The 14,375-nt window shown below is 37.0% G+C and overlaps 1 protein-coding gene across 1 annotated transcript in view; it reads left to right on the top strand.

Annotated features, from left to right (window-relative positions):
• Positions 1-14,041, top strand: part of LOC113057654 (polycomb group RING finger protein 3-like) — a 33,155-nt gene extending 19,114 nt beyond the window's left edge. Inside the window, exons 5-10 of the mRNA XM_026225095.1 lie at positions 822-877; positions 1,032-1,142; positions 5,364-5,452; positions 10,414-10,551; positions 12,081-12,161; positions 12,424-14,041. Of these exons, the coding sequence (XP_026080880.1) occupies positions 822-877; positions 1,032-1,142; positions 5,364-5,452; positions 10,414-10,551; positions 12,081-12,161; positions 12,424-12,471 (523 nt within the window). The 3' untranslated portion in view covers positions 12,472-14,041. The remainder of the gene's footprint in view (positions 1-821; positions 878-1,031; positions 1,143-5,363; positions 5,453-10,413; positions 10,552-12,080; positions 12,162-12,423) is intronic.
• Positions 14,042-14,375: the final 334 nt, after the last annotated feature.

Consider the following 14,375-nt stretch of genomic DNA (forward strand, 5'->3'; position numbering starts at 1 on the left):
TTTTGCATTGTGACATTATTTTCATTACAATAATTAATTCATTTTACTGTGATATACTGAATGTTTATTAGACTATGCTTTATAGACATAAGTTTGGGGTCATGAAATTTTTTTTTAAAAGAAACTATTGCTTTTTTTCAGCAAGGAAAATATATTTACAATGTTACAGAAGGTTTATGTTTCAAGTAAATGCTGTTCTTTTGAAAAATGCTTCTCAAAAAAATTTTTTGGTGAGAACTTTTGAAAAGTAGTGTAAATGTTTTAATTCCTCAGTTATGTTTCTTTGCTTTAATGAGAATTTGGGGTAAATGTTCTTAAGTTTCATGAAAATAATGTCACAATGCAGGCAATTTTTTTTAACGTGCTTATGTAAACCTTGTTAACATGTTTTATGAGATTCAAAGTTAAAGTTTCAGATTTCCTTTCAGATTTTTCCAGAGTTCATTTACAGTGTCCTAGAAAGTATAAGCAACATGACAAGAGCTGTGAATCTCAAAGCGGGTGCTCGTTTTGGCTTGGAACCGGCACTTGTGGGATTTTCAGCATGGTAACATGTTCTCGGAGGCAGGCAGCTGTACCAGAGACGCCACAGAGATGAACATGTCAACACACGCTTAATAAGTTTTACCTGCGAGCCCTGGGAACCGCCAGTCACAGGAGAATATAAAGACATGAAGAAGAACTACACTATATGCTAATTAACGATCATAGTCATGAGGAAACATGCCTGCCGAATGCAAATGCGAAATGCAATTTTCTTGTTTGTGTAATAATGCATATTTGAATAAATTATATTCATTACTGTTTCTCTCTTCCCTCAGCCATGACCGAACAATGCAAGATATTGTCTATAAGTTGGTGCCAGGATTGCAAGAAGGTTTGCCCCCCCCCCTTCTCCCCCACACCCCTCCTTTTAGTTTTTGGATGTTTCATATTTTTCTTATGTAATGCATATTTTATGAAGCAGCTTATTATGTGTAAGATTTTAATAGGAAGGCTTTAATTTTTCCTCTTTGCTCTCTTGTGTGCAGCGGAGATGAAGAAACAGAGAGAATTCTATCAGAAGTTAGGCATGGAGGTGCCTGGAGACATCAAAGGAGAGCTGTGCAACATGAAAACCCACCTGGACGCTCAACGCAATGGTACGTCCCAGCTCTCTTTAATTACTGTCGGTGGCACAGTCCATCTGCGATCTGAGTGGAAGTGGTACAGAGTGCCTTTTAAAAGTCTAAATCATTCAAAACCATGCTTGTATCACATTTCACCACTCCTCCCCGCAAAAATACAAAATAAATTAAAATTTGTATAAGGACACTAAAGCATGTTGAAGGAATATTAACATTTCTGCAGTATGACATTATTTTCATGCTAGTTAAGCATATTTCTACCAAGTCTTCATTTATGTATTGCATACAGATTTACTTTTGCATGCTTTCTGTAATCTCAATGGTTTTCCTCATTACTGAAATGGAGTATTTTAGTAAGTTATTATAACCCTATTGTACATGCCAATGTTAATAATGCACTACCATTTAAAAGTTTGGGGATAAGGTTATATATATTCATATAATTTTTGCATTAAAGCATTCATTAAATTGATCAGTGACATTAAAAACATTTAAAGTGTTAAAATAGATTTCCATTTCAAATAATGTTCTTTTGAACTTTCGTCAAACGAATCTGGAAAAAAGTATAATGGTTTTCACAAAAACATTAAGAAGCACGACTGTTTCTCAACATTCATAATAAAAAAAAAAATTCTTGATCAGCAAATCAAAATATAAGTGATTTCATGATGATGCTGCAAATTTTGCTTTGACAACACAGGAAAAAGAAACCGAAAACTGTTATTTTAATTTGGAATAGTTTACAACATTATTTTTATCACTGATCAAACAAATGGGAAGCATTACAAGACTTCTTTCAAGAACATTAAAACGTGTTACTGACCTCATGCCTTTTGTTTTTCTTTTCTTTTCTTTTCTTTTTTTTGCATTACAATAAAGAAAATTGATGTGAAAACATGCTTTAATTTCCACATTGCAACTTAACATTTGTTTAGGCATTATGTCGCCTGTATAAATCTAAAGGAGCTGTTAAGGAAGAATGTTTGAAAGTCTTTAGACTCAAAACAACCCCATTATTTCAGTTGATTTGGTGGTAAACAGACTCTTAGTGTTTGTTTGAGGAAACAGTCATCTAAACCCAGGCAGTATCTTGCTCTTTTCATCTTTTAGAACCGTGCGCAGTGAAATCTGAGCAAACACTGGGCCTCAAGCAGGTTGAGTCAGCAGTTGTTATGGCTCGATTCATGCATTGTTGTAAATAAGACTCAGACATAAGTGGTCTCTTGTTCCACATTGTCTCAGCTAGTTTAGCAGACCTGTTTTTTTTTTCTCAATACTGCTTCATTTGATGTCTTCAGTCCTCAAGCAATCTACAGAACTATCAAACTGAACTGAGAGGAGAGGCACGTGGTGAAATGACGATGTAACTGACTGCGTTACTACATTACCTACCCACAAATAAGCATAAAGCATGACAGCCTTTATTTAGAAGTTTTATGAGCATCGAAAGTGCTTTTCTGGCCTGGTGTCACAGGTGTGCTATTATATCTGCCTGAATCTGCCATGGTAGGGTACCTGACAGTGCTTCTCAAATCCCGTCACAGTTGATATTAACCAGACTGTTGCCGAGCTTAAAAAAGAAGTCACCCTTCCGGAAAGCATGGTAACATTTCTACCTGAGCTTGTCCACCTCATCGGCAGACAGCTTTATGGAGGCACCCCGTCTATTAACCACCCTAACGAAATGTATTTTGCTGGAAGTCCTGCTTTTTCTCTCCTTCACAGTCTGCTTGCCGCAGATTAGCTCAGACTCCGTGAACTTCTTTTCCAGTCAGGGAACATTTTAACTATCGGAAAGGATATTCGGGGGTGTCCTGGGAAGAAGCCATCGCTGTAGCAGTCAAGGCTTAAGAACGACTGAACCCAGACTGCATTTCGTCCAGATGCACAAAATCTCTTTTCCTTTCCCATTACTGCAGTTGAGATTTCTGGTGATGCAATGACAGTGTCATAGTGATGTTTGACAGCCCCTCATATAAAATCATGAGGGTGTGTGGACAGTCGATCAGTTGAAATGCAATAAAATAAGTCAACAACACTTGACTGGACTGGTCATATGTATCTAATTCTGTCTGGCCAGTTTTAATGATTTTTTTAATAAAAAATGTAGTCTTGAGGATATAAACGGAGGGCTATATGGACCCGTCTGTGGCCTGCTGTCAACAGCCACAGAAACAAAAATGAACGTCAGTAAGATTTTCTTTTAAAGGGGGGGTGAAATGCTATTTCATGCATACTGAGTTTTTTACACTGTTAAAGAGTTGGATTCCCATGCTAAACATGGACAAAGTTTCAAAAATTAAGTTGTACGTTTGAAGGAGTATTTCTGTTACAAAAATACTCCTTCCGGTTTGTCACAAGTTTCGGAAAGTTTTTTTCGAGTATGGCTCTGTGTGACGTTAGATGGAGCAGAATTTCCTTATATGGGTCCTAAGGCACTTCTCCCGGAAGAGCGCGTGCTCCCGTATAGCAGAGCACTGAGAGCACAACAGGCATTCACTGATCAGAGCGAGAGCGTCACGAAATGTCACAAAAGAAGTGTGTTTTTGGTTGCCAGGGCAAGACAACCCTGCACAGATTACCACAGAAAAAACAGCATTAAGGGACCAGTGGACGGAGTTTATTTTTACAGAGCATCAACAGAGTTGTGCAAGTGTTTTTGTTTGTTCCCTGCATTTCGAAGATGCTTGTTTTACAAACAAGGCCCAGTTTGACGCCGGATTTGCACATCATTTATTTCTTAAGGATAATGCAGTCCCAACGAAAAAGCGTCACGATCGTGTGTTGGAACCGCAGGCGGTGAGTAAAACTGCTTCAAATATCTCTGTGTTGTTAACTTAGCTATCGGCGTGTAAGCACATCAAGTAAACAACATGCGATGTTGGCGTCAAACTGCACTTTCCACATGTACAGCTTAAAAAAAAAAAAAAAAAAAGACGACATAAAGTGGAACTTAGTCATTTTCCAAAACCGCTAAGCAAATATATACAGTTTCAATACGTACCACACAGAGATGTCCTACTGTAGTCATTGCTGATGCTGCTCTTGTTAAATTTCAGCCTCTGGATCTGATTCTGGATCATAAATAAACGGCTGAATCTGACTGTTAGCCATGGTTTGATTTGGATGATTGTTTTTTTTTTTCCTCACGGTAATGTCACATCTTCAAAATGCTCTCAACGCAAAAGCTTACTCGCGCTCGTGATTCTTTAGCTCCGCCCACACGTCATGCCTCCAGCCACTCGTGTTTTTCCGAAAAAAATCGGTACAGACTATCTTTCTCTTATAAATATAATAAAACTAAAGACTTTTTGGAGTTATGAATGGATGCAGTACTACTCTATAGGTACTCAAGATTAACAGGATATTGAGTGAAAATGAGCATTTCACCCCCCCCCCCCTTTAAAATAATTTTGAAAAAAGTATTTTCTGCTCATCAAGGCTGCATTTATTATTTAAAAAAATTTATATTGTGAAATATTATTCTAAGTTAAAATAACTAATTTGTTTTAATATATTTTAAAAAGTAATTTATTCCTGTGATGCAAAGCAGAATTTTCAGCAGCTATTAATTCCATCTTTACTGTCACTGTTAATTTATTAATTAATGCATTTTGCTGAATAATAATAAAAAAATCTTACTGATCCCTACTTTTTTGTATGGAAGTGTAGGTTACGTTACATTGGATCCCTCTTATCAATATTGATAAAGAAGAGTATTTTTATGCTTCCATAAATCTGTAATGAGATGCAGCCCTAGTTTCTGACCTGATCAGTGGGAAGCTGTCTGCCTGTCTGAGGTGTGAAGCGTTCTTTGGGCAGGTTGAATCACAAATGAATCTGTTTCCACTGATGAGGTGCAGACTTGTTTTGGAGATTGGCGAATGCGTGGGGGAGCAGGTTGAGATAATTGCTTTTTTGTGTTTGATGAATGTTTCTTCACTGTGTAATGAAGAAACTCCTCCCATACTCACAAACTAGTACGCAATATGATTCCAGCTCTGAGAAGCAACGAACTACAAAATCTTGGAATCCTAATACGAACCATGATAAACGTGTTGTTTTAAAATGCGAAGATGATGTTTGGAAAGAAAAATGCCTGTGCTTTTATTTCTACAGTAGTTTGAAAGCAGAATTGTGGAGAGATTGATGTTCACCAAAAAGATGGTTCTTATGGTTTGTCTGGAGACCGTCTTGTAAAAAAACAAAACAATTGTTTACATTTTACCCCACCAGGTGACCTGAAATCAGAAGATCCAGCCAATAAGGAAGCAGGAGACGAGAAAGCAGAGGAGGAAAATGACTACCATCGCAGTGATGAGCAGGTAGGTTTCCCCGTACCCATCTGACCTTGCTAATGTCCCTCAAGTGAGCCTTACACTCTGTTAGCATGACCTAGTTAGTAAGAACACGTAAGTGCTATGTTTGGAATATCATACCACTGGACTAGTCTATTTCTGCAGTGTACAGTACTCTAGAATACATGGATGACATATATTTCCCTGTTTACAAGAGCAGGCCCAGAACAGAATAACATATCCCATAATGCAATGTGCTCAATGTTTCCATTTTTAGAGTGGTGAATGAACCAATTATATAAACTTTTATTATTTTTTTTAGACTCTTTTTTTTGCACAAAATTTCATAAATGTTTTTTTGAAAGAAGTCGCTGTTTCCAAGGCTTACAAAAAGCCATAAAAACAGTAATATTTTGAAATATTATTACAAGATAAAAAGATCTCTTTTCTTATTTGATATATTTTAAAATCGAATTATTTATTTTAAAATGTTGCAACTTTATATTTAATGTTTATTTTTTAAGGTTAATTTTGAATGAACCTTTTAAATTAAATGTGCACGTAATGAGGTCATGCGTACCAAGATACTGTTAACTATTATCATTGCATAATGCATTTACCTTTTTATATATAAACAGCAGTATTCAGTGCAGTGTTCTAGTGTTCCATTTTAAAAAATGTCAGTATGTCAAATGATCTGCCCCTGCCTGTCTGTAATATCCAGTCTGTGTTCAGATGAGGGTTGGTAGTTTCATTACAGATTCTTATATGGTGTAATTTGTATTCCTGCTCTCCTCTGAGCTTCTTAATAATGTAATAACAGAAGGTTGTGCGGCTGCTGTCTACTCACTGCTTCTGCTTTGTGGAATAGATTATCTTCCTTATACAGAATCTGATGTCAGTGGAGTGTAGGGTGTTCTGTCTGTCATGCTGCATATGCCATCTTGGATATATTTGTGTGGTTGGAAATATTAAAATATATACCATTTTTTGCAATGATTGCATTTCCAGGAAAAAAACAACTCATAAAATAACTCCTACTGTGATATAAGAATCCCTAGTGGAGTGTGTGCTTGTGTGAGTGAGATTTATAAAGCAGAAAGCACAAAGAAGAACAGAAGGCATGGAGACCGTATGCTAGGGTGTAAATGGCATAAGTATGGGTGTGTGTTCTTGTTTGTAGGAGGAAGAGATCGATGAAGATTTCAAGAGTTACTGATGTCCTGTTGTCATGGGTTGTCTTGCAAAAGTGCGAGGACAGATTGTCTGTTCATGCGGTCTGCTGTAGTAAAGCTAAAACAGGCACTTTGGCCTCATATATAATATAAAAAGTGAATTAAAATTTCAGCAGTGCTTGTTAAGCTACACTAGGATGGCTGTGAAACCCCTCTGCTAATGTTTCTGTTGGGTCAGACCCATCCAACATGACCTTGTTGGAGCCAAAAAGAACCAGCCTATGCCAAAACTGGGAAATGCACATGAATTCAATGGATTTATTGATTTGTTTTGTACCATTTGTGCTGAAAGTTTTACTCCACTGCTAATATACAGACTTGCTAGGTAGCATTCACTCTGCATCTGGCTTCAATTAAAGATTAAAATAGTTAATTTCTTCCATTTAGTTAATTATAAGCATGTTTATCTTGCTTCATTCACCATTTTGAATTGAAGTACATCATAGGATTGCCTTTAATAATGGGAATTCTGCAAACTAGATCTTTGAGCAGTTTGTTTTTAACAATCGTTGCTTAAATTGGTGGTTAAGTGGTTATTTTTGGACAGTCCTCAGATAATCATCATCACATGATGGGTGTTGTTATTTGAGATCATTGCAAGTCTGACTTGTCCAAAAGAGTCAGTTCAGTGAGTCTCTGAATTGTTTACTTCAGAAGCATCAGGACCAATTCAGTCCAATCTGTGAAAGAATCATTCAGACCAAAAGATTAACAGTAAAGATTTAATTAGTACTATTGCTACAGAATGTTACACTCCACTGCTAATAGACAACCTGTATCGGTCTTAAAGGTATAATGTGTTAGATATTTGAAGTAAAATATCCAAAAACCACTAAGCTAGTGTTATAGATTTTGTCCAGCTGATTACTAACAATTTCTCTAATGTTTTCAACTACTTGTAAATCATGAGAAAATTCCCATTCTAAACAGTGACACGGGGCAGTGCAGTCGCCTGTCAGTGATGTCAGTTACCCTTTGTTACCGCCTTTACTGACGTAGAAACCACATGACAACAGTGTTGTGGACAAATGCGGAAGTAGTGTCTAGCGTCCAGCAAACCACTAGCTTCAAGCAGTTCCTTATTTACTTCTTCTTGCACGTTTTATGGTGGGTTGTGTTACTTATTTATGGAACATAATTACTGTTTACCGTCTGCCGCTGGTTCTGTCGACAAGGACAGCTACCGTAAACATAAGCGTACGGTTTCTAGATGGAGAGAGCTTCGCGACAGACTTCAAATAGAAAGAGATGCCGATCTCGCTTGTGTTTTACGTGACAGCTGAGTTGTTTTGATTCGTATCTTTACAGAAATCATATGCTATTATAACGATCAACAAGATTAGTATTATGGGGCATACACGACAAACGCGTTGCATCGTGTCTCTAGACCCTCGACCCTCCATAGTCTGATCGCGTCTTTGCATTGACTTTGTATGTAACGTTAATCTACTCGCGCAATTCGTTGATCTATGCGTTTCTATTTAGTTGTAAACCTTCAATTACTCGAGTCTAATTCAATATAATAAAATGATGACATCAAACACAACATTTATAAAACTTTACCTCATCTGTTAAATCCGTGATTTATCTTTCCGTCTGATTGATGGCCGTCAGCGGTTGTGTAGAAGACAACAAATCCCATTATTCCACGGTCCTTCTTAGCGTCATCAAACAACGCGATTGTTATTAGGTAGTGAGTCCTCTAGTTTAAATTAAAGGTTTAAAATTGTTCATTTAAATTTTTTTTTTCTCCAATTACAAATTAAAAGCATAATTATATTGCATTACATGCAAAAAAAATAAAATATTTTCAGTGGTTAAATTTGGTCCTCACATAATTGTCACCACTTTTTGCATGTTGTTTATAGAAATGATTCAGAGTTTGACGTCTCTAAAAGAGTTCAGTGAGTCTCCGAAGGACCACTAGGACCAAATCAGTCCAATTAGTACAATTCAGACCATAGGAATCGCAAAAAAATATATGACTCATAAGAATGATTCGTTCACATATTGAAGACCATCAGTTGCCTGTAAAATAGATTACAAAGAGCCAATTTAATTTTAAGGGCTAGAGAGAATATAGAAAATGGAAACCTTATATTAGTTCTGTGGGGGAAAATAAACCCTGCATGTGTAAAATACAGCCTTTTTAAAATGCCGTCTGAATATGGGCTTATAATAACATGGCGAATGTGTGATAGATACCATCCTGTGGTGATTCCCCAAACAAACCAGAATATCTTCCCTTGTAGAATTAGATTTTAAATCACAATAATCAACAGCTCACGACATCTCGAGGAAGGAAGGATATTCAGTTGTAAAATAAAAGGCATCTCTAACAGTCATTCTAGGGGTCTGGAGGTTTAATTGGTTGAGTGAGTTTACCGTGAGTCATTTGTATGACTGTTTGCGGTCAGCATATCAGCCCCGGCCGCGCAGTAATGACCCAGTAATCGCAAACACACACACATACGCAGCTAATAGCGAAGTTCCTTGCATGAGTTCAATAGTACGCATATGTTTGTATTACATCTCACCACCACCTGCCTTTAACCAAGCAAATATCAGATTTACAGCACACTGGTCTTGTAAAGAATGTGTTTGTACGTGGCCCTAAGAAAGCCTCTTGTTTTCTTCCGGCACCGTTTGCCCTTGAAATGGACCGGCATTTAGCCGGCAGGCGCAACTGCCCCTCTTCATCCTTCTCCATTACTGTCTGTTCCTGGTGAGGCCTGTTCCAAATGTGCCACTGTGCCACTCTGCACTGCTCAGACCCACAGACAGAGGGTCGGGGAGAGAGATAGAGAGAGAGAGAGAGGCATGAAACCCTTAATGCATCTTGACTCTCTGAAGCCCTCCCTTACTCTGCCACTGCACCTGCCGAGAGCCCGAAGCGGCCGCAGTTGACTGGCGACTCAACCGTCAGCTCAGTTTTGAAAGATTGACGAGCACTTTCTGGCATCTGCTGCTTTGTTGTGGAAATTATTTTACTGGAGTCTATATTTGTGTGTGACTATGCATTTTTTGAATTAGCATATTTTTGCTTAGACTCTTGACTTTATGCACCGTCTGTGTTTATGCGTGGGTTTACAATGACATTGATTCATTTAGCAGATGCTTTTAACATGAACGATTCATCCAAATGGTAGGATAAAGGTCATAAAGGCAAGGGCCTAAGTTAACACTTGTTAAGCACAAGTGATATTTATTTACTATTTGACTTGTAACTTTTTTAGAAACTCTTTTGCAAACATAATTAGCACTATTAATTAAATTATATTAAGAATGCTTCTTGATGTATCAGTGACGTACAGTACCATTCAAAAGTTTGGGGTTGGTATGTCAGTTAATGTTTTTTAAAAGAAGTTACTTAAGCTCAAAAAGGCTGATTATTCGATTTAAAATAGTTATATTGTGAAGTATTATTACAATGTAAAGTAATGGTTTCCTACTTTTATATATTTTAAAATGTTATTTATTTATTTGATGACACAGCTGTATTTTCAGCATAGTTACCCCAGACTTCAGTGACACATGATCCATTAGTTCCTGAAATATCAGGTTTTTACATGTGTAAATATTTTGTGAAGCTCTACATAGTATCTGATATTTAGTCTGAGCCTAGACGGAATGGATTTAAACATTGCAAAACATGTTAATCTTCATTAATTTTCTTGTTCACACAGTGCAGTTACCTAAATCATCCATCTGATTATCAGTGCTAAGTCTCTCTCTCTCTCTCTATCTCTTCAGGTGAGTATCTGTCTGGAGTGTAACAGCAGTAAGCTCAGAGGCCTCAAGCGGAAGTGGATTCGTTGTTCGGCTCAGGCGACTGTTCTCCACCTCAAGAAGTTCATCGCAAAAAAGCTAAACCTGACATCTTTCAATGAGGTACGTGATCCGCCAGACCTGAAGCCCCATAGTTCTCTCGAAGTCCCGAAGTTCGAGAGAAAACCCATTATCTTCCTTTTCCCTCAGCTGAAGTTAACTTGTTAAGAGACCTTTGCCACCGCGCTGGCTAGCATCGGCATGCACTTCAAGACAATGGCTCTTGCGTGAGTCACCACATGGATTTCAAAGCTCCTCTGCGCTGTCACGATTCTCACAAAGCTTTCAGTGTGCCTCTTATTTTCAGAGACAAATAATAGCCTGTAATATCATTTGCTCTCTGTCATGTATCTCGCAGCCTGCCAACATCTCATAGTGCAATTTAACACAAAACTTGACTAATTACTGCTGCTCCATCACCGTTGTTTCCTCCTTTGTGTTAGAAATACGTGGGCTATTCCACCGCACACACCCCTCAAAAACTTTCCCATGCAATAATACTGTCAGATGCCTGTTGTTCTCCGCAAGTATTGAGAGCTCTAGCTGCCAAAAGTATAATACCAAAAATACAACTCCGAAATGGGAGCAGTTTGTGTAGCGGCTCTGCTTTGAAGTGCAGGTAAAAAGCTGAATCTTTGAAGAACTAAATTCTTATAAGCATCAAACGTTTCATTGCTTCACTGTCTGATGTTCCTGGCTCGCATCCTAGATGACTTTAAACGCCGAATAGTGCCGAGAGCTCATGGCCTCCAGCAGGTGTTGCTGTGGTTGTACTGCTGTCATTTGACTCACAGCGAGCCAAAACACGCAGACACCGGCACTGGTGTTTCAGTGCACACTATTCCAGAGATACTGTGTTACACACAATCCTCTGGACGGTTATGGCTGCTCTTGGGCATTAAAGATTTTGCGTCTTTTGTTTTGGCTTGAATAATAGGTGGAACTAAATGTTTTGAGTGTACAAAGGACTGTCACTTTTCTGTAAAGCACCATAAAATCCCACCTGTCCCCAGAGACGTTCGTGCACAATTGATTATGCGGTCCTCTGGATTACTTTATTCTGATTGGTCAGTTGCTGCATTCTCTAATCTCTACTCATATTTTTGTATCATGGCTGATAAACTGTATACTTGAGCATTGTCCTAATTGTGTTCTACATATTTAGGTGTGAATAAAATATTCTTAAATTGTAAATTTAATTAAAATAAATCACTCATAAGAGTAAAAAATAATGTCAAAAAAAAAAAAAAAAACTTGAGCAGTGGATTCCTGTAATTGTTACACTAAAGTTGTAAACATGCTAAAACCTTCTCAAGGAAGTCAGAAGGTGCTAAAAATATTAAAACTTTAAAAATAATCCAAATAAACTCACTCGGGATCTTTCCGCATAGCCAGCTAGTCATCCAGCAGTCATCTATTTGACCGTCCTGACCCATCCCTAATAAGAGCCATATTCAGTTTATTGTGCACTAATGATCAGCTGACTTATTTAATGGTACTGAAAGATCACGGAAAGCGTTGTTTTGTTTAGACTTCTCTCGTATGGTATATTTTTTGGGGTTTGTTTGCTATATTTGTGTGCTTACTTTCAGCTGGACATCTTATGCAATGAAGAAATCTTGGGCAAGGACCATACTTTGAAATTTGTTGTGGTAACAAGATGGAGATTTAAGGTAATTGAGAAAATTGCGTGCACTCAAATTTGCTTATTATAGATAAGCCTGACTTTAGTCTTCCTGTTTGCTGTATCGATGTGCGTGTCACTTTCTATACATTACATCTATTTTTGCATGCATAATCAAATAGAATTTGTGAAGTTATGAAATTGTCTTTTTGTTGTTTAGATGTGTTTTACTTTTTTCCCCTTTGTTTTCATTCTAGTGGCTCTATGACTTTCAGTCACACGAATGCTTGTGTGTTTTGTGTGCGTTCCAGAAATCCCCCCTCCTCCTTCATTACAGACCCAAAATGGATCTGCTGTAGTTGGACAAAAAGGCTTGGTTGTTTTGGCCCAGTGGCTGAGGACTGTGCTACGTGCTTTATATGCATAGACCATCAACGCCCACAACAAACAAACACCCGTCAACACGGATATGAGCCAGCAAACAACAAAACCAGCACAGCCACTGCGACGCTGGCGACTTACGGGAACAACCGCTTTTCTCTGTCTGTTCGTCCGCTTTTATGTCCTAGATATGTGAAAAATTGAGAGAAAGCATATATTTATACTTTTGTATGGTTGAGAAAAGTGGAACCAAGACCCAATTGGTGCACTGTTTACACTATTAAAACAAAAAAAGACAAAAAGAAAAGTTCATGAGAAAGGTTTAACTTTTTTTTTTTTTTGTACTATTGGACATCGTTTCCACTTCAATGATGGGCAAGTTGGTGCTCGTTTTCTGCCGTTCTCCGTGGAAGTGTCCACTTTTACACTGCTAACCAGAAGAGAGGAGGTGTTTCAAACTGACCGCTCTCTCTCAGGTCTAACCTAACACTTCTCGGGAGAGCAGAGCCTTTCTAAACTTATATAAAGCAGTTTATATGAGTGGTTTCTTTACTTTCCGACGTTGCTACGAGTGGAATTGTGAATAGGCAAATTTATGTGTAGTATTTATGTTCTATTTACCAATATTGTATATAAAAGTTGTTGATGGAGAGAAAGGATGAAAGAGTGTGTGAAAGACTAAAAGACTAGAAAAATAGAGACGGTTTAGAGTGGTTTTCCAAAAGTGCTATAATTTGGCCTTCGTTTATGTGGGTACATGGAAAAGACATAAATATTCAGCTAAATTCGAGGAAGATAGCAATTTGGGTGAAATTCATAAAATATTTTCCCCCCAAAATCGAAAGGAAAAAAAAAAGAAGAAGAAAAAGAAATTGTATTTTGCTTAAAGAAAATTAAGTTTGGTTTTGGGACCATTAAGATTTGTTTTGCCATTATTTTCATAATTGCGCAAATCCCCCGCCCAAATTCAGTCATTGTCATAAAACATACAGATGCATTATAAATACTGTTTTTCTGATTTTCATTTTTCTCAATGAAGATTCTCATCACTGTAATACAGTAAAAAAAAAAGTATTACAGTAAAAACAAAAATGAAATTCAGCTTATTATTTACAGCACATCTTAATAGCAATACAGTCTATACATCTGTGATGTATAAATGAATTTTAAAAATCAGATTTTATTTATTGTTTATGCATTGCGGTAATAAGAAGTTTTGGAGAATGTTTAATAATTAAGAAAATATCGTCACAATGCAAAAAAAATCTTAATGGTTATAAAAACAAACTACTTTTTCTTTGATATAATTTAATAAATAAACTATAATAATATTCATAATTAATAATATTTTACAAAACATATATAAATATGTAGTTTTTCCCTCTTTTTTTTCCATTACATTTTTGGGTAAAGTATGAGCTTATTTATGAAGTTATGAAATTCACCCTTTCAGTACATCTGTTTTCAGTGTGCAGCCTTTTATGATGCAAAAAGCTTATGTTTTTGGTCCTCTTTAATTTAGGAGGATTTTTAAGTGTCTAATTAAATGCATCAGTGATTAAAAATCGATTTCTGAACAAAAAAGGTGCTTTTAATCATTTGAACCCTCCAAATGTTAATTTGCAGCTCGAGAATCATTAAGGATGTGTAAGGATGATTTCTTAATTTGTTAATATCTTTAACTTACTTTCATAAACAGCCAACCCCCTCAGATACATGTATGTCTTGTCATATAATCCTACAACCTCAATGTCACATATGCAATGCATTACCTTTTAATTGAGCAAAAAGATGAAACATTCAGTCCTTCCTTTACGATGACGTGATGTCAGTTTTCCGCTCCTCCACTGTATGAATGTAACCCAAAAGTAACCGTCCACAT

This window comes from Carassius auratus, chromosome 39 (genome assembly GCF_003368295.1).
Source record: "Carassius auratus strain Wakin chromosome 39, ASM336829v1, whole genome shotgun sequence".
Lineage (NCBI taxonomy): Eukaryota > Metazoa > Chordata > Actinopteri > Cypriniformes > Cyprinidae > Carassius > Carassius auratus.